We start from the raw sequence: 18,306 nt of genomic DNA on the forward strand, positions 1-18,306 counted from the left end.
TGATGGCATACTATCAGTCATAAGTACACTGTGTGTTAACATGCAGGTGTGGTCATTCAATATATACATTGTCAATATATACATTATTATACACTCTGTCCATCGAAAAAGCTGTTCAGTATACCTTCAACTTCAACAGGTTGGTATTTGATGTACTTGTCTGGGTTCTTGGTAAAGCTGACATTTAAATGACTGCAAGTAGCAATAAAATGTCGTCTGTTCAGGGGAAATTATGAACTTACTTTTTGTGAAATTCTTCATACAATGGACATATTAGATCACGATTGACTTCCTTCACTGAACTCCTCAGATCTCTGTCAGGAATTGTGTAGTGTCTCTGAATTTTCTGTAACTCTTCTATTTCAGTGTTAAATCCCTATGTGAATACTTGTTAATGTAATGTTGATGGCAGTTTCGACAATTAAACCTTATATTTGTCCTTGATTGCTTCCCTTTGACTTTTCCCTAACTACACACAGAAACTATACTGGTCATTGTAGTGATATGAACTGCTTACATGAAGTACCCTGTCAGGGTTACTTGTAATGGGCAGTGCTGTAGTTTGGCCAACGAAGCTCAACAGCTTGTTAAATCTATGCCAATTAGTAAGAGTGCTACAGAGCATAAACCTAGTACAATACCTTTTGGTATAGACGGCCCTCTGGGCACCTATTAACTCATTGTACTTGCCATCCACGTCAGGGTACACCTCTTCTAACACGGACAACATCAACTGATTCCTATACAATGGCATATATGGTGATCCAAGTAACTGTAGCATAACACGCATGAGACACACCTGGTAAAAGTGCGACGGATAAAATGATAGTTGTTCATGAGAAAAATGGAACTCAAAGTAGACGACTCGTACAACTTTGCCTTACTCTCCATGCTAATATTAACCACATCAAAGACACGAACTGTACACAGAAAATAACCACAACAATCAAACAAATAAACATAAACATACTTATATAATTTCCAATTGCCTTTCTATTCGCCTGCTCAATGTCAGTCATACTGGACAGGACAATATCTAATAGAATACAACAAGACTGTTAGTTGGATAAAACTATCAAACTATTGTACCTTGCTCAGCTAGAATACCACCTGCTATGTCCATCTGTTCTAACAACTGCTCCAAAAACAACATTGCCTACAATGGAATGGTATAGTTGTAGTAACTACATGGTAAGGACTAACATTGCTGGTCAACTGATGAACTGTTCCATCCTTGGGCATGTTGGACTGCTTCTCTGGATCAGCCTAGAACATTTTCTAAGTGTTAATAACCTAACAAGATAACTCACCTTTATGAAAGTAAGTAATTCATTGAGTCCTTTAAGTGTCTACAACAGAATAATGGATACATACAGGCAAAGAAGACTAGTGCAAAGTTACCAATTTCTCGAACATTGCAATCACTTCTGGAATCTTATGGTAACAACGATTTGGCAGTGGCTGCAATAGTTTCTTGTACTGGGGTAACAACATTCGGAGATGTCGAATGACTTTGCATGTTGACACCACCACGATGAAATCATGTTTGGACATGCTCTTCTTTGCTTTGTCATGCAAGTCCTACCAAAATGACAACCACTTACACTAAGGACCAACTAAACAAGTGACCTCACCTCGCCAAGTTTAACAAAGAGATTGAAAGGTCCAATCACCAATGACTCATACACCATGGTCCAGTGCTGTTGTGCTATTATACTTGTCATCAGGTCGTGTTCACTCTAACCATAGAGAAGAGTTAATCAATAGAAAGACATCAAATTTCTTTGTATCTGGATGCCTATTCAATTGCTCTATTAGACATTCGATAGGTCTGTTGTGTACACATCATAATACACAAGCAAGTGTACCTCTAATAGTCGAACACAAACTGTTGCTAGTGCAATAAACACTCCACTTCCTTCTAACCTAGTAATGAAGAATGTGAACAGAATAAACATTATACATGCATAACTATACAGCTTCTTTGTACTAGGCATTTACATTGTATCATGATTGTCCAATACCAATATATATTCTGATCATTGGTGTATGTTAAACTTGAACAGTTCAATGTTCAACTAAGAGTTCACAACATTTGTAAGGCAGAACTCTTGACTGAACAAAACATCAATGACTGTAGTTACTATAAACAAACTGTCATCTTCAAGCAACTAGTCAGGCATGATGAAAAAGTGGAAGAGTCTTTAAATGTTTCTGATGCCATAATCTAGTATTATTTAACACATTTACAGAAACATGATATAAATAAATACAAATTTTGGTCTGCAGCCTGCCTGACTAGTTGAAAGGCTAGAGGATAAACTACACATTATAACACAAAGAGTTCCATACAAATTATTATGAGCTCCTGTTACTACTTTACTCACTGTTCATCAGCTTCCATGCGGCCACTTGACACAGTTGCTTGCTCTAGCAAACCCCGTCTTAACGACCCGTCCCTGCGGCTACTACAGAACAACAATGATGTATGGAGACAAAGTACGCAACTAACTCTGCCGGTTTTCTTTTCACACCACGCTTCACTGGGGATTCCCCTTTCAGTACTGCAGCAATAGGAGACTACATTACAACACCAGCAACAGCAAATCAGACACTCACAATTAGCTATTGAGGGTCTCTGCTTTGTCTGCTGCAAAAACAAAGTAACAAAAAAACATTACAGTGTATACTCTATGCACTACTACTAGCAAGGACTACTACTAGCAAGGACTACTGCTACAGTGTACATATTATGCTCAACACATTGCAGACTATTTATTACTAAGGCTGTGGCCACATGAAAAGCCACCCTAATGGTGAACAAATAAGAATGATTGCGAAGAGTAATGTAGCCATAGTCGCCTATGCATTGGTTCAAATATGAAACTCCTTATCACCTTTATAGCTAGATGAATAAAAAATTGGAAATTTTAAAATGGGAATAGGGATCGCTGAAAAAAGCCACGAAACAAGAAGGGATTGCTGGGGTGGTAATGTAAACCACAAATCCCTATTTTGACTCTCTGTCATAAATCTAGTTACATGCTCTGTCATTTTGAAGTGAGTCAAATAAGAGATTTGTGGTTTACATTACCACCCCAGCGATCCCTTCTTGTTTTGTGGCTTTTTTCAGCGATCCCTATTCCCATTTTAAAATTTCTAATTTTTTATTCATCTAGTTTGTGTACTTTTTATTAATCCAGTAATGGATTATGAAGAAGACTGTTGTGAATAGTGTAATTTGCATTCTGCATAGTAACACGTCAACATTTCAGTACACACATGAAACTGATCAAATTGCAATGTGTATACAGACTGAGAGTCTCCTAATATTAGCTACAATTGACATTACTGGTGCCTTTAACAGCTGTCAAATTCAGTGCAAGGATTGTTGTTATGCACTTGACTGCATTATACATCAGGGTGAACTCCCTTCAGACTGGAAGAGGGCATATGTAACACCAATATACAAGAAAGGCCAGTGTACTAATCCATAGAACTATAGACCTATATCATTGACTAGTATTTGCTGCAAGTTGTTGGAACATATCATCTCCTCAGCAATATCTTCTCATGCTATTGACTACAATAACATGGATTTCCTTTTGATAATGAAGACTGTGGTGAATAGTGTAATTTTGCATTCTGCATGATAACGCCGTCAACGTTTCAGTACAAACATGAAACTGATCAAATTGCAATGTGTACACAGACTGAGATTCTCCCAATATGAGCTACAATTTACATTACTGGTGCCTTTAATAGCTGTCAAATTCAATGCAAGGATTGTTGTTATACACTTGACTGCATTATTAGAGTATTTACATGACTGCTCTATTAGAGTATTTAATCTGGATAACCCGCCCACGTACAATAATCACGGAGCGAAAAAAACCACCTTGCAACAAAGTCATCAACCCAGATTAAGTTTCCTGGCCTATACTGAGTTTAATAAAGACAGATTCTATTAGCCACAAGCAGTGCACACTAAAATACCTAACTTTGAGTGCGATCTTGTATGGCTTCTAAGGCGTAATGGCATTTTGGCAAGAAGAAACAGCCCGGTTTGGGCTGTTTCCATCCGAAAACGAAATTAAGAAAGGTCATGGACACGCACAATGATCCATTCAGCAAGCCTTGCTACATTTTATCCCAGGATTCTCCTTGTAAACTTTGCTATGCCTGTGAAAGAATAATATTATGAATAATAATATGAACAAACAGGCAAATATCAGTTTTGTCTGAAATACATTTACTGTTTCCTTTTCACTTGATACTTACTAGTGGACCTATACTCCTTGCAAAGAACCACCAGAGGGTTGTTCTGAGTTAAAGGATGCTTTTCAAGGTGATTTTTAGGTGAGCGTTCTATTAGGATTTTGCAAAAAACATGGGCGATCCCTATTATGAACCCACTATCATGGTTCATGATAAGGTGGTGTTTAGTAACGAAACAAGTAAATTAGGAATATGAGCTACATATGTAATAGTAGAGAAGTTAGTTACAGTTGCGACTACGTCATGTGTGATGAATCATCTGTTGAATGCAGCCTTGTATGCGTTTGCTCAAGTATTTAAAGCCAAGAAACAAACTTTTACAGATTCTAGAGGAGATCACTAGTCTTCTTTATGTAATTTTATTGCAAGTGCCGGATACAGAGCAAGCAAGAATGAAAAATGAGTACATAATTCGCTGCAAGTTGCATGGAATCATAATACGGCTGGTGTTTTCAAATTCACTACTTGTTGCTCTACTTCACCTACTAATACAGGTAGATTATCAAACACTGTGTGATTTAACGAATAGTTCATTGTTAAAAAATTGTAATTAGTGAGATTTGCTGCTGGTATTTCTCTCTTACTATACACAACAAGTACGCAAAGAATTTTCAACTAGAGTAGGGACCATAGCACATCGATAAAAAGTACTGAAACAAGCTGGAGTAGTGCACGATATTAAATAACAGTAAAACAATAAGAAGTATTATATCCCTACCGTCCTCAAGAAAGAAAGAAACTAAGCCCTATACATGACTCGTAAGAAGCATCTTAATGGATAGATGGAGCATGACTAGAATGACTGACTAACCTGGTGATTCATTCCTCTACACCTTTTCCCAACCTCGCTCAGTGTTGCATAGTTTGCATGGAGCAAGCCTCCCCTGGTTGCACATGTACATCAATGTACATTGGGCTTAAGTACGCAGGGCCAGGACATGGAGGAATAGAACTTCACATGAAGTCTTGGACAAAAGATACCTTGGAGCACGACCAACCAACTTGGCGATTCATTACCCTCCACTCTTTCCCAATGCTGCATGGGTTACAGGGGTGATCCTTTTCTGGCTGTGTACGTAAGGCCAATTTGGTTACTCAAGTTTGCAGGGTCAGGATGTGGAGGAAGAGGACTTTGCTTGAGGGTTCTCTTCTAAACCATAGATAATGGAGTTCATAAAAAGGGATAGGAAATGCAAGCGATTTCCAGTTTGATTTCCAATACGCATGACTTGAAAGGACAAGACAGCTTTGTGCTCAAATATTAGTGTTCTAAGTAGTGTAAATAGTAATCCAACAGACTACAGCAAGTGTTTAGGCCTTTGTGAGAGATTTAGGTGAGAGAATTCAATATTTTGTAACAAAGGGTATCACATTGTTACACCAAAGAGGGCAGAAGGATGGGGATGCAAAAACACTGTTGTTTACTCTTCCTTATGGGAAGGTATTTAAGCCAGAACAGAACCGGGATGGAACCAATTAGGACATGTGCCAACTTTAAAAACAACTTGTACAAGACTTTCAACCATTGCACAATGGCTATTCTCTTCGTTGTTTCTACCTACAGGCATAATAGAAGTTGTCTATGTGACTAGCACCATCATTAGTTGTACAGTTCAGGGCTCAACCCAGAATATAAACCTAGAGGGGGCGAAGTAAGTCGCTTTGTATTCTAGGGGGGTCTGGGGGCATGCTCCCCCAGGAAAATTTAGAAAATTTAGGTGTAAATATACTCAATTTTGGTGAAATTTTACTGTGATGCCATTGAATATTGACCATTGGATTATACAACTTTGGGATCAATTAAACCTTTCCATTTCTCAAGGCTTTAGGTATAAACCTAGGGGGGGCAATAGCTAACCCAGAGGGGGCCTGTGCCCCCCCCCCCCCCTAGATTAACCCCTGGTACTATGACGTGACAATGTTGTACGAAGAAGAAAATTTGCGAATTTTACTATCTACTTTACCACGTAAACAGGAGTACTTTTATTTGACAGTCTACGAAAGTCACATTTAATGGTTCTGCCATCAAGTGACCCTGTGAATAAGAGCGTCGACAGAGAGTACCTGGACCTTCTGACCAATGTTACAGAACTTTTGGATACATCTAAAGACATTGATTTTGCTCGTTGCACACTAAGACTTCAGTTTTACGACAGCTCACAGCGAAAACAAAGAATTCCTAACATATTATGAACAAGCTAAAAATTGGAAAGATATAATTGCAAAGATATAATTGCAAAGTCTCAGGAAAAAGGCTATACAATCATCACAAACTTATCTCTGCTGGCTTTGTATTGTGATGAAATTACAGGATGTAAAGAAGCACTAAAGCTTTCAAAGTTAAAATTTCTACAAAGCTAGCAGGATTCCGAGTCCAGTGGAGCCGTGATAATTTGATTTCTGGATATTCAACCAAAATGGACTGTAAGCCAGAGTGTGTAACTAGTGCAGATGTTGACCGTACTAAGGAAGCCAGCTCAGCTTTCTTAAAACTTAATGATATAGACAGTGTGTTAGATTGTGCAAGTGCAAACTCTGTCACAATGTACTTCTTAAAATTGTATTTAAGTAGGACATTATTGTTTTGTGTTTCTAAAGATCTGGTATTGGGAGGAATATAGATAAGGTTGGTCGATGATTAATTGTGATTTGTACAGTGATTGCCTCTATGTTGTTTGGTGAATGCAATTGTGTACTAGGAGTAGAATTCTTAATGGCCAGTAGGACTCCTCCTACTCTAGAGTTTCTAGGTACACAACAGCATGGTCTAGAGCACAGGCTGTATCAGAGAAGTTTTCAGCTACAAATACAGTAAAATAGGCATATAATTGCCTTCAGTTGCATAGTTAAAGATAAAGAACTTGAATGGGGTGAACAATTAAATGGCTCCAACAAGTTTGATGATGGTTGAGTGATTTAGTTGTAAATGACTATCCATTCCCCAAGTTCCTTAGTGTGTTAGCTCAACTGCAAAATCAGGGGTACACCTGATAACATAATAAGGGCAGTATGCTTGTGGTGGCAGCACAAGATGGAGCTGGAAGAACAAGTACCCCAGACCATCTCCTACATGAGATTTTCCTCTCATTGAATTACTGTAATACCAAGAGCTGAAGAGTTGTACACTAAAATGAGTCTCAATCCTTCTGAGACGTTAGTTGTACTGATCTAGGGTGTGTGGGGCTGTTGGAAGGAGCAATGGCCCATCAACCTAGTGAACGAGAAGAGCTTACTTGCTTGCTTGAGAACTCCACTTGGAAAGGATTAATTACTGGCAAGGTCTGTACTGGGCAGCCAGACCAGATTACTATGATCCTATTGACTCTTGTTTGTTTGAAAATTTGGTCTCAAAGTGATCAGTTAGAGCAGCTGTATATTGACATAGACAAACTTTTAACAGATATACGGACCCAGTACATATACTTTGTACATGACCAAGGTAATATGAAGTCAGCCTCTCTAGACAACACTACATGAAGGTATGAAACTTCCAGCAAACCTGTCCTTTAAGATCTTCTTTAGTCAAATTGCATGAAATTTACCAACTGGTAGTTCCAAGTGATGCAATACATGTGGCAAGTTACGAGATGTGGGGAGTTTTCAATTGTACTCACAACTCCATTACTGCAAATCATTGCATACATAATAGTTTAAATTTTGAGCTGAAACAGTAAAGGTTTTGTCCGATTACAGAGAAATTGATGAGCTGAGATTAGCACATTCTGAATTGGCAGACCCCAGATTACACCAAGCTAGACTCCTGGAAGCTATCAGACCACAATACGGTGGATCTTTTCAGGATCACCAGATGGAGAGCAGGAGTACAAATGTTTCTTGTTAGACAGCACAGATAGAAACGAACAGGTAGTGTTCTGAACAGCCAGTTGTTCACCCTATATACTCTGTCCAGTTGGAAATAGGGAGTGTGGTTTGTACCATCACTTAATAATACATACAAATAACTTCACTGCCATCTAGTAGTCTGAGACAATGGGGCAACAATTGTCAAGCTAATGGTTGGACATGTGGAAGCGGTTGTATAGTATGATCATGGAGAATCAATTTGAAAGGCCTTTCTTGATTCAAACAAACTGTGCTTTCCACATTACAAGAAGTTTTGTTGCTGTAAACCAACCAGCTACAAGGAATGCACCTGAATGAAGTTTTGTAAATTCCACTCCTTAACACCAGCATGGTATCATCGTAAATAATAAACTATTGCTGCCATTCTTTGTTTACTATCTTCATTGATGACAGATGTACAGATTGCACTACTATATATACATCATGGATCATTGAACTGTTATCTTCATTAACTAATTAAAGGAAATCCAGCGGATGATCTCCAGACACTTATACACAGTAACAATCATAACTCAAATTAGCCAGCAGTCTTTGCGACTGCTCCAACACTACAGACGTTGGACTGAAGATACAGTTTCACCCAAGGAGTTGGTTTCCATAAACTTTAGGCAAGGAAAGGTCAATGGCAGCCCTGCAGCAAGTAGTGATGTTCAATAAGAGCCTTTACAGGTGATGGCCACTTACGTGACTGCTAAGTTTATCACTATAATTATATTATCCACACATTTACAAATTTTTTTGCTTGATCAACTAATATCTGGCAGTTTCACAATAACACAAAGTAGAGGCTCCGTTAATCCACATACTTCTCAAAGACAATGTAGTCCATTTGCAAAGAACTTTGTCATAGTCTAGTGGCTTTGGAAGAAAGAGTACCAGCTTTCATCTGTGGCACATTCTGTAGAGGGGTAATATCATCCCAAATACTATGCTCTCATTGTGTGAAGGAGTGGTCATGGGACCATCATTATGATTAGTATAACTGTGCTTGAGCTCGTTTTGCCGCTGACACATATTTGGATGCAGACCACCAACCCACTTTGGTGTTCAGCTATATATTATCTGATAGTTGCCTTTCAAGTTAATCGGTCTTCGTACCATCTGCAGTAGAGCCAGTTGAACTATTTGGTCTCAGTTGCCATCTTGGTCATTTCACCATAGAGCCACTTAAATTATTTGATGCTATTTTTGCTATTTGTCCTTGGTGTTATGTGTTACTTGGCTGGGAACCAGTTGGAATACTCACCTTTAATAGCTATTCAAGTTGGTTACTTGGCAGTAGAGCTAGTTGAATAGCACTTGGCCTTAGTTTTAAGGTTACTACTAATGGACTGTGTCATTTGCCATCTGTCTTGAAGCCAATTGAAATATTGGTCATTTGGACAGTTAAATTATTTGGCCATTTATTATTTGGCTATACAGCCAGTGGCTTTAACGCCAGTAAAATTATTTGGCTGCCTTAGTTGCTATAATTCTGTAGTAGTGGTGGCCAGGGCATAAGTGTTATTTGTGATTTGTACCTGTAGTGCCATTTGAAACAACCTTGGTCAGGCAGTGTATCTATGTTAGTGCAATGGGAGTGCTGACCAGCCAGTAAAATAAGTAGTTCAGTGAGGAGACTTGAACATAGTTGTCCACTGTTCTTTATGTGCCATCTACAGACGGTATAGCTCTCCTCAAGGTATGCTTCTTTATCTTCCCATTGAATTTGGTACCAAACATGAATACCGTACTAGAAGTAAGGATCGATGTGCAAGACTAGATTGTTGTAGGCTGTCAACTCAGATATCTTTTCGGTATGCAGCTGAACAAACTGCTGGAAGAAACTGCTGCTTCGTCTAACTTTTTCGCTGAAGCCTATGTTACTTTTGAAAAATTATTTTGTAATTAACTTGTGTGTTATTGAGTTGCATTGCCTTGTGTGTGTATGGCTGTAATATTACGTGTATATAATAAGAGAGAAATACCAGAGGTAAGTTTGCTCGTTTTTCACTCTTAAAACCTTAATTTCAGCCCTTCATGCCCTCATCGAATCATCAGTTTTGTTACCTAAGACCAAATATGAAATTTTCTTAAAGACAAAAATTCTACTCTGCGTTGGCAGTTCAAAGGTGCCGCCAATGCCACAATTTGTATATGGCACTGTTGCGGACCGCAGCGAGTGCATTATAACTTACAATGTACTGGTTGCGGTTTTGCAGACTGCAATGAGTGCATTATAAGTTATAATGCACTGACCGCAGTGCAATATACAGATATTGCACTAACTGCGGTTTTGTGCAGGTTCCGGCAGCCGAGACCGCTACAACACCTCACCTAATAGGTGGAAAACACCTCACAGATCACTCGAAGCCTGACATGTAAAACTCGGTTGTGGGCTATAACGTCACCAATATGTATAATGTTTACCAAGCAGCCAATGGCGATCTGAAAAAGCCAACATGGAGGCCACAACTCTAGTCTACATATATATAAACGTACTTATACACCTTAATAGTCTGGTACCATCTGAGCCCAGATTAAACCATAGTCCACTTTGACAATGACTCAATAAAACTATTATATTCTAACCTCTACGTTTGATTGTGGAAACCAGTTTTTGTCATGCTACCAGATTCGAGTTTAGCCAGTGTGAACAGTAAGAATTAGACTAGTATCATTTAGTAGTTAGGTTAGAATTACTTAAATCTTCTAATAGCTCTTTGTTTTTTGTTCGAGAAAATAGTCTATATGGCGATTGAGTGATCACACTGGCATGCTGAGGACTACACGATGAGAGTCAAACAGCGAATGCAGGTTAGTGATGTAGCCCATAGCATACTAGCTTTCAATATCTCAGGTGGCTGCGGTACTGTAGAGGGAACGTCACTGCAACATTCGGCTTGGTCACCCATGATCAATATTAGAAACCAGACCTTTATAAGAGTTACAACCGTCTTGTGAGACTCTCCCCACCTATTAGGTGAGTGGTACATAACAGTTATACAACATGCATTCGTGTTCTGCCTGTATAGGCTTGTGCGTTTATATCAGGCAGAGCACTCGTGCCCATTGTATAACTATATTATCAATACAGTAAACCACTCTAATAGATCAGGAACACATACATGCATATACCGACTTACAGACAAGGGCATTATTTGAAATGCTTTGTAGTACTCCCTCAACCTGTGTAGGACAACAAATAAACTCATTTACATGCATAAAGAGAAAGCACAACAATGACAATTAATTACTACTCAACACCATCAAGACACACACATATGGTAAGTGTTCCTTCTCTAAATGAAATGATTTTTAATGTAGTACTTCCCTCCACATTTCTTCAGTAGCTCATATATTAAACTTGGGAACATTTACCCATGGAATTCCTGAGGTATAAGCCACCAAAAGTTTGTCATGAACTTTCCCCCTTTTTCTTATCCTTCACATTATTTGTGATTGTGAATACACTGGAATAACAGCTACAAAAGATATCACATGAAAGCCAGAGGTGCAAGATAAAGATACATGAAAAGTAGAAAATTTAAAGGGAAAAATAATTGGCAAATTGAACAAATGTCTATTTGATGGTTCCTCATGCTCACAGGGGCTCACACTAACCATGCATGGACCGCATTCAAGAATTTCAGATGGCATCACGAAAGTACCAGTAATAGTCATGGCAGCACCAGTGATAGCTTCAAGTATTATAGCTGCATCCAAGGCTGAGGTTACCACAGGTACAAATATAACTACAGCCTGGATATCTGGGATGCATCAGTAGCCACTAGGAAAGTCACTTTGTAGGAGAACACCTTGCAGGTGCCTCTGGCCCATGCACAAAAACCAGAGTAATGTCTGGCTGCACTGAGCTGTGGGACCCATGTTCAGTAGCTATAGTATATTTTCCAATGTTGGCTAGATCTTCTGTCAGAATAAGCTCTATAGGTTTTTCCTTGGATTTCTCTGTATTTTTGATTTCTTTAGCTAGCTGGATATTAGAGATGATTTCAGTGAAAATTTGCCAACTACCAAATTTAATTCTGTCAAATTTTCTGCCTATACAGTACTCTAATTGAGCAGTTACACTCTAATTGGACTTTCTTGTCCAACAATTCACCCAAAAAAACACCTCACCTTTCCTTTACAACAGCTTGGCAGTACTGGTTAGGCATAGCCAACCCCATAAATGACTTCAGAGCGACTCTAAACCCCTTCTATGAAATTTAAAAACTCTATTTAACAAATTTTCTACTAACTGACTGACTGACTAACTAATGGATAGCCCGACAGTTGATAAGGCTATAGCTATGAAATTAAAAAAAATCTATTTAACAAATTTTATACTAACTGACTGACTAACTAATGAATAGCCTGACAATTGATAAGGCTATAGGCTTGATTTCTTCACTATATAGCATCACTTCATCCTAGATGTGCCTTTTCGCCAACCGCAGTACGTACAATACACATACCTACAAATATACTAATGGATGCTTATAGACTGAATTAGGAATTAAACGTCTGTTAGCATATCTGCAGGTATAGACAACCTCTTGTTTCGTACTTTTATTCTTTCTTCTGCAGAATAAAAGTCTATACAGAAGCACCAACATTAAGCCGATATTTTAAAATCCAATTTTGGATCATCTACCTGCCTGATTGTAGCCACAAGGCTATACAGCAGCCAGGTTTCCAAAATTCAAACACGTTTACCACACTTGCCCCTCTTTCACTCTAGCAAGTATGCAAACAACTTACGCTACTAGAGAACGGCCGAGTTGTGTTGATCGTATCTGGTGGTACACACTCATAAAGTCTGTTGTCTGACCTGGTCCAGCAAGATACTTTGATATGGCAACCAAATCTTGTACCACTCGATCTATTAACAATGAAATGATCACTAACTATCACACACACACATAAACACACGTGCACACTCACTACATATACTCAAAATATACTTACGTGGCAAATGCTCCAAAATTGGTACTTCTACATAAGCAGAACATAGCAAGACATATTATAACATAGATGGAGTGGTGGGGGAGTTAGTATATCTACAATTGTACTTACCTTCTTCAGATGAAGCATTAGCAATATCAATCAGTGTGCCATCAGGTACTCTCTTAGAATGTTGTTTAAGTAACTCCCTAAACGTGCTATTCAACTGCTCCAACCCATCCTCAAACAATGTCGTCTGTACAACAACAGCATGTACCCTCAATATGCCACACATATACACTATATACATTCAGCAGTACAGCATACAATGATTGTTGCTCACACACACATCATAACATAGTACACAGGCCCAGGCCCTTACCACAGAACCTAGTTCCACACTTCCTGGGTTACTCTGTTGAAAGAACTCAACTGCAGTGTGAAGACGATCCATCAAACTAAGATAGCTTTCAACATTACCACTTGGACTGTAACAAACACTATAGCCACAAGTCCTGCATACATGCACACAAACCCTCTCTTAATCTTCTCCTCCACCTCGTCACTAAGGTGATGAAACCCTATCACTCTTTCTAGAGCATCCAATAACTTATCCACATCTATTAGAATATGCTGAACACCCTAGCAGCCAAATATTAACACTGACTGTCTTTTAAGGTGGTCAAGGACAGCGTCTGGTGGTGAACTGGTTGAATCGTCTTCTCCAACTTGTTTAGTCGGTCTGAAAACGAGTCTAGTATACCAACCTGCAGTAGTCACACAAGTTTCACACATCTAACAGCTATACACTGACAGTAACAGACCATGTTTTTCGTCAAGTCATCACTCCTTTTCAGACTATCAGTAAACCTTGCCAAGTTCTCTTCATCCTTTATATGGTGGGATTTAAAAAATGTCCTGGAATGATAACACCACATCATTACTTGTTTTAATTTCTCTTCAATCTCGCTCTTTCGTAACGCTATCTCGTCCATGTCTCTTCGTGAAAATATTAGAGTACGACATAAGGAGAGCAACTCAGAGAAGAGGGCGCGATGGGTAGAAGGTCTACTAAAACTACAAAGACTGGAAAGTTTATGAATCCGACTGATCAATGGAGGAAGGAGTCAAGGAAGAAAGAATTGAGGAAGAACAAGAAACAAAGATCTGCTGTACGAGAGGCGGTCATCAAGACTAAAAGTGCTGCTGCTATTATTAAAGAAATTGAGGAAATAGAACAGCAAGGTTAGTCCCCTTTAAATTGCTACTAATATGTGAAGTGGTAGCCTCTGATACGTGGCGTGGGTAATGTGATAATAATTATTCAGTAATTCGGGGAAAACCCTTTAACTACATCTTATCAAGAGTTCATAATATATATACTAAGGAGAGTATCCTACTCCCATATACCCCTGTAGAAAGGCGTATCGTGAAGTTATGATGTAACACTTCTGAGTTCACCCGTTTTTCTTTGTATAATTAATGATGTCATTAGTTAAACATGGTATCGATTGAACGCGTGCCTACCAATGTCGCTAGCAACCAAATTAACTCCAGCTCTAAGCATTTCTCACCCAACTACAATCGTTCCTTCATGGGTTAAGACCGCTCCGTAGACATTTCTTACTAGGCCATTCGCGAATACGGCTATCCTGAGCGTCACAAGTGTGAAACGGTGCTAACGATTCTTGCACTTTTATGGCTTCTTGTACGTCACAAACCACAACATCTTGTCGTTACGTCATAACTTCACGATACGCCTTTCTACAGGGGTATATGAGAGTAGGATACTCTCCTTAGTATATATATTATGAACTCTTGATCTTATGTATATGCACCAGTCAGTGCCTATTAGTCTGGCAGCGCTCGTCCGTTCGCTTTTAGAGTAAGGGTCTGGTGACCGTAGCATATGGTACTTGTGCTACTACCACACTATATTGGTAGAGCTAATCGAATTGCAGTATCCAGTTTAAGTATTTCTGACGTAAACCATGTAGTTTGTGCCATGAATAACATGATAACCATGGTGACCGAATTCGAAATAGTTGATATACTCCGAGCAAGATTCCGAGATGCACCAAAAAGCTAAAAAGAAAAGCAAGGGAGGTCATCTACACCTGCAACTATATACTATTTAACCTACTTCAGTCAGTAATTTTGATTCTGCTTCCAGGCTGATCTCTTTGCACAACAACTGGTTCTTATACCAGTTCACCTTGGCAATCACTGGGCTACTGTTGTCATTGACTTATGTTGAGAAGTATGGAGTTTCATGCTTTCTTCGCCGAAGCGTAATATATTGTCAGACACAGTTGAAGCCACGTTTGAATTCCAGTTGCACAAGTATAGCAACCAGACCTTTACTCTATGCAGAGGGTTGGGCGCTGCCAGACGACCACCCTGTGATAGAGGTTTGTCACCCAACATCATCCTAGCTTTCTGTAGAGCGAGGAACATTTGTACTACAAGTGTAGCCACACTACCAATAGTCCTGTAGAACCATCTGCTACCGGGATCCAAATCAAGCGATCAAGGGTTAAATTGTCGAGCAGTCAAGGCCCTTTATCAAGCAATCAAGATACATTTTTGTCGATCAAAAACCTTGATCCCGGTCATAGATGGTTCTACAGGGCTATTGGTAGTGACTACCCCTTGTAACCATATTGTCCCAGGGTAAGGCCACTCCAAATATATTCTCTATTTCCCATCCTGGACTCAGGTATATTTGCATGCGGGTGGGCAGACCATTTCCGTTATAATAGCATTATAAGATTGGCAGCTTCAAGCCATTATTTGCCTGGTACAACCATAAAAAGCTGCAAAAAAGCATGATTAAGCTTGTACATTCCTTTTTAAGTTGTAAAAATAACACAAACGTGAATTTGTGCCGACTTGATAGCACAGCTGACACGTGAGCTGACACTATATTACAAGATTGTTTTTACTGATCCTGTACAGTATACTGGAAATGGAAGAATATGTAATAATCGAATATTTACAGCTGACAGTAACGAGTTGCGGACAATGAATGAGAAACACATAATTTATTCGGAGTGGCCTAAACATAATTCTAAATAGCTAAGGAGCCCAAGGAGTGGAAAATTTTCACACAGCTTTTGCAAATCCTGACTTAGTTCTGCTATTTCTGCTCGACCTTGAGTTTATAGGGAGAACCTGACATCGTACATATTTATCCCAGTACAGGGATTTTTAAATTTGATACAACTGTTTAACCCCACCCTGCGAATCTTCAAGGTTATGTTCTTACTGTTGGAAAATCCTCCCAGGTTACAAATGATGGGTGCATAAACCCTATTTATGTTGTTTGAAAGTAAGAAGAGTCCCTGGATACTGATCACAAATCCTACTTTCTTGCAGGAATGTATGCAGTAGGCTTAACCTACTCGATATATATAACCGTTAATATATTTCCCAAAAGGTGGAAACTCATTGCTTGTATCTTACCAGTGAGAGCCCCACTTTTAAAATGTATTAGATTTGTAAAACACTGTACTTTGGTGGTCACAAGTGATGTTGTAAAACTGTTGTAGTGTTTATATGCTTCTTTTTGTGTGTGTTCTACAGAGGTAGAAGCTACCCAGCTACCAACAGAGAAGGCATTGAAAGAGAAGAAGCGCAAACTTGCAGAGACATTAGAAAGAATTATTTCATTTTACAAGAAGGAGGATCCAGAAAAGTGCACAGAGATTAAGAAACTGATAGCAGAGAGTGAGTTACGTAGAAGGGAGAATGTTGAGCGTTGCCAGACATATCAAGCTGCAAGGTCCCAATATACTCTGTCAGATATTCCATTACCAGATGCCAATGATATTCCAATGCCTGCAGAGTTAGACATGGTATCAGATGCCCTTGTCCCACCTGGTCCCCCTCCAGGTCCCCCACCTGCTGACCTATTAGCAGTACTAGGGTTAATTGGTGTGGAGATGGAAAAGAAGACAACCAAGTCTGTCAGATTTGCACCTGAAGTTGTACAGGATAAAAGTGATGATGTGGATATTGAAGAAAACAGGTCAGAGACAACACTGCGTCCACCACCACCTCCCCCTGGGCTGCCTCCAGTTCAGCCTCTCTTTCCTCCTACAAGGATGGGAGCAATCCCACCGCCACCCCCAGGGCTTCCTCCTCCACCTAACAATTTTTTGCTAATACCTAACACACCAAGAGGTCAGCAACAACCACACATACAGTCACAACCTGTCCTGAAACCACCATCTGAAGACACCATTGGTAGTGCCACTATTTCTGCACAGCCACAAATTCGCAACATCCAGGCAGAAGTTACCAAGTTTATGCCAACGTCGCTTAAAGTACGAAGGGATCAACCCAAAGCTGCTCGGAAGAAGTTACCTCCCAAGACTCAGGGTATTTCCACTGTCAGTTCACATTATACAAGTGGTAAAGCCATGCAAGATGAAACTGGTGATGCTTATGAAGCGTTTATGAAAGAAATGGATGGTTTATTGTAAACAATTTGTTACACACTTACTATACACACGCACTATTATAATAATTATTTACATCTCATATACATATCTTCACCACTGTGATATGGCAGGGGCTGCACCTGCTGTTGTTATAGGATGAGGACTATAGCTAGTCCAACTGAGTCCTAAACGTCGTCCTTTATCAGGTGTGGACTCTGCCCATGGGTGGTACTTAGTGTCCAGAATAACTGGTGAGTGAGGTCGACTGTCAGCACCCGGAAGGACAAATGGGGAGTCTTGTACTAGACAGGGTACCTCTACTTGTTCTTCTGTCTCAAATATTGCATCATTTTGATTATGATTAGCCTTTAGTTTGTGCAGTCCAAACTCTGGTGTAGATGGTACTGTTGTTTCTGTGACAAAATTATTAAGATCTGGTGAAACAAAAGGGGAAAATCCAATTGAATGGCTGGGTATACTGCCACACTTGCTGCAGTTCACTTTCTGACTGCCCAGCAATGATATCCAGTCTAAATCACCGGGTACTTTACAAGGGTCAGGGACGGACTGTGACTGGCTGTGATCACATCGCTTGTGTTTCTGTGAACCATTCTTCCTCTTCAAACTGTTGTTACCTCCATTAACAAACTCTACATACTTTGGGTTAATTCTCCAGTAGTTGCCCTTCCCTGTGACTCGAGAAACTTTTACGAATAGGTTGTTGGTTGACAGATTGTGTCGAACAGAGTTCTGTTTTGGAAAGAAAAAAAGAAGTAAACTAACATGTGCAAAC

The 18,306-nt window shown here is 39.4% G+C and overlaps 3 protein-coding genes across 3 annotated transcripts in view; 1 reads left to right on the plus strand and 2 right to left on the minus strand.

Moving 5' to 3' along the window:
- On the minus strand, window positions 1–14,163 carry LOC136250090 (exocyst complex component 7-like). Its single transcript, XM_066042251.1, has 25 exons — window positions 14,013–14,163; window positions 13,893–13,958; window positions 13,736–13,835; window positions 13,604–13,688; window positions 13,451–13,556; window positions 13,201–13,324; window positions 13,093–13,119; window positions 12,886–13,006; window positions 11,268–11,310; window positions 2,620–2,650; window positions 2,513–2,564; window positions 2,388–2,468; window positions 1,869–1,926; window positions 1,635–1,739; window positions 1,402–1,581; window positions 1,311–1,349; window positions 1,204–1,266; window positions 1,090–1,156; window positions 971–1,036; window positions 800–920; window positions 642–740; window positions 518–593; window positions 428–469; window positions 243–376; window positions 1–192 (listed from the first exon to the last, which is right to left on the minus strand). Exons 1-25 carry the CDS (start codon window positions 14,061–14,063, stop codon window positions 87–89), a joined length of 2,043 nt encoding a protein of 680 aa, XP_065898323.1. The 5' UTR covers window positions 14,064–14,163; the 3' UTR covers window positions 1–86.
- Window positions 14,055–17,627, plus strand: LOC136250093 (WW domain-binding protein 11-like). The gene is made up of 2 exons (XM_066042254.1): window positions 14,055–14,313; window positions 16,654–17,627. The coding sequence occupies exons 1-2, from the start codon at window positions 14,124–14,126 to the stop codon at window positions 17,553–17,555; spliced, it is 1,092 nt and encodes a 363-aa protein (XP_065898326.1). The 5' UTR covers window positions 14,055–14,123; the 3' UTR covers window positions 17,556–17,627.
- LOC136250092 (forkhead box protein J1-A-like) overlaps window positions 17,526–18,306 on the minus strand; it is an 8,676-nt gene continuing 7,895 nt past the window's right edge. Inside the window, exon 5 of the mRNA XM_066042253.1 lies at window positions 17,526–18,263. Within this exon, the coding sequence (XP_065898325.1) occupies window positions 17,625–18,263 (639 nt within the window). The 3' untranslated portion in view covers window positions 17,526–17,624. The remainder of the gene's footprint in view (window positions 18,264–18,306) is intronic.

The sequence above is a fragment of the Dysidea avara genome, chromosome 3 (assembly GCF_963678975.1).
Source record: "Dysidea avara chromosome 3, odDysAvar1.4, whole genome shotgun sequence".
NCBI lineage: Eukaryota > Metazoa > Porifera > Demospongiae > Dictyoceratida > Dysideidae > Dysidea > Dysidea avara.

Coding starts and splice junctions, on each gene's coding strand:
- LOC136250090 (XM_066042251.1), bottom strand. CDS start 14,063: ATGGACGAGATAGCGTTACGAAAGAGCGAGATTGAAGAGAAATTAAAA. Junction 13,959..14,012: donor TTGAAGAGAAATTAAAACAA/GTAATGATGTGG, acceptor CACCATATAAAG/GATGAAGAGAACTTGGCAAG. Junction 13,007..13,092: donor AATTTTGGAGCATTTGCCAC/GTAAGTATATTT, acceptor CATTGTTAATAG/ATCGAGTGGTACAAGATTTG.
- LOC136250093 (XM_066042254.1), top strand. CDS start 14,124: ATGGGTAGAAGGTCTACTAAAACTACAAAGACTGGAAAGTTTATGAAT. Junction 14,314..16,653: donor TGAGGAAATAGAACAGCAAG/GTTAGTCCCCTT, acceptor TGTGTTCTACAG/AGGTAGAAGCTACCCAGCTA.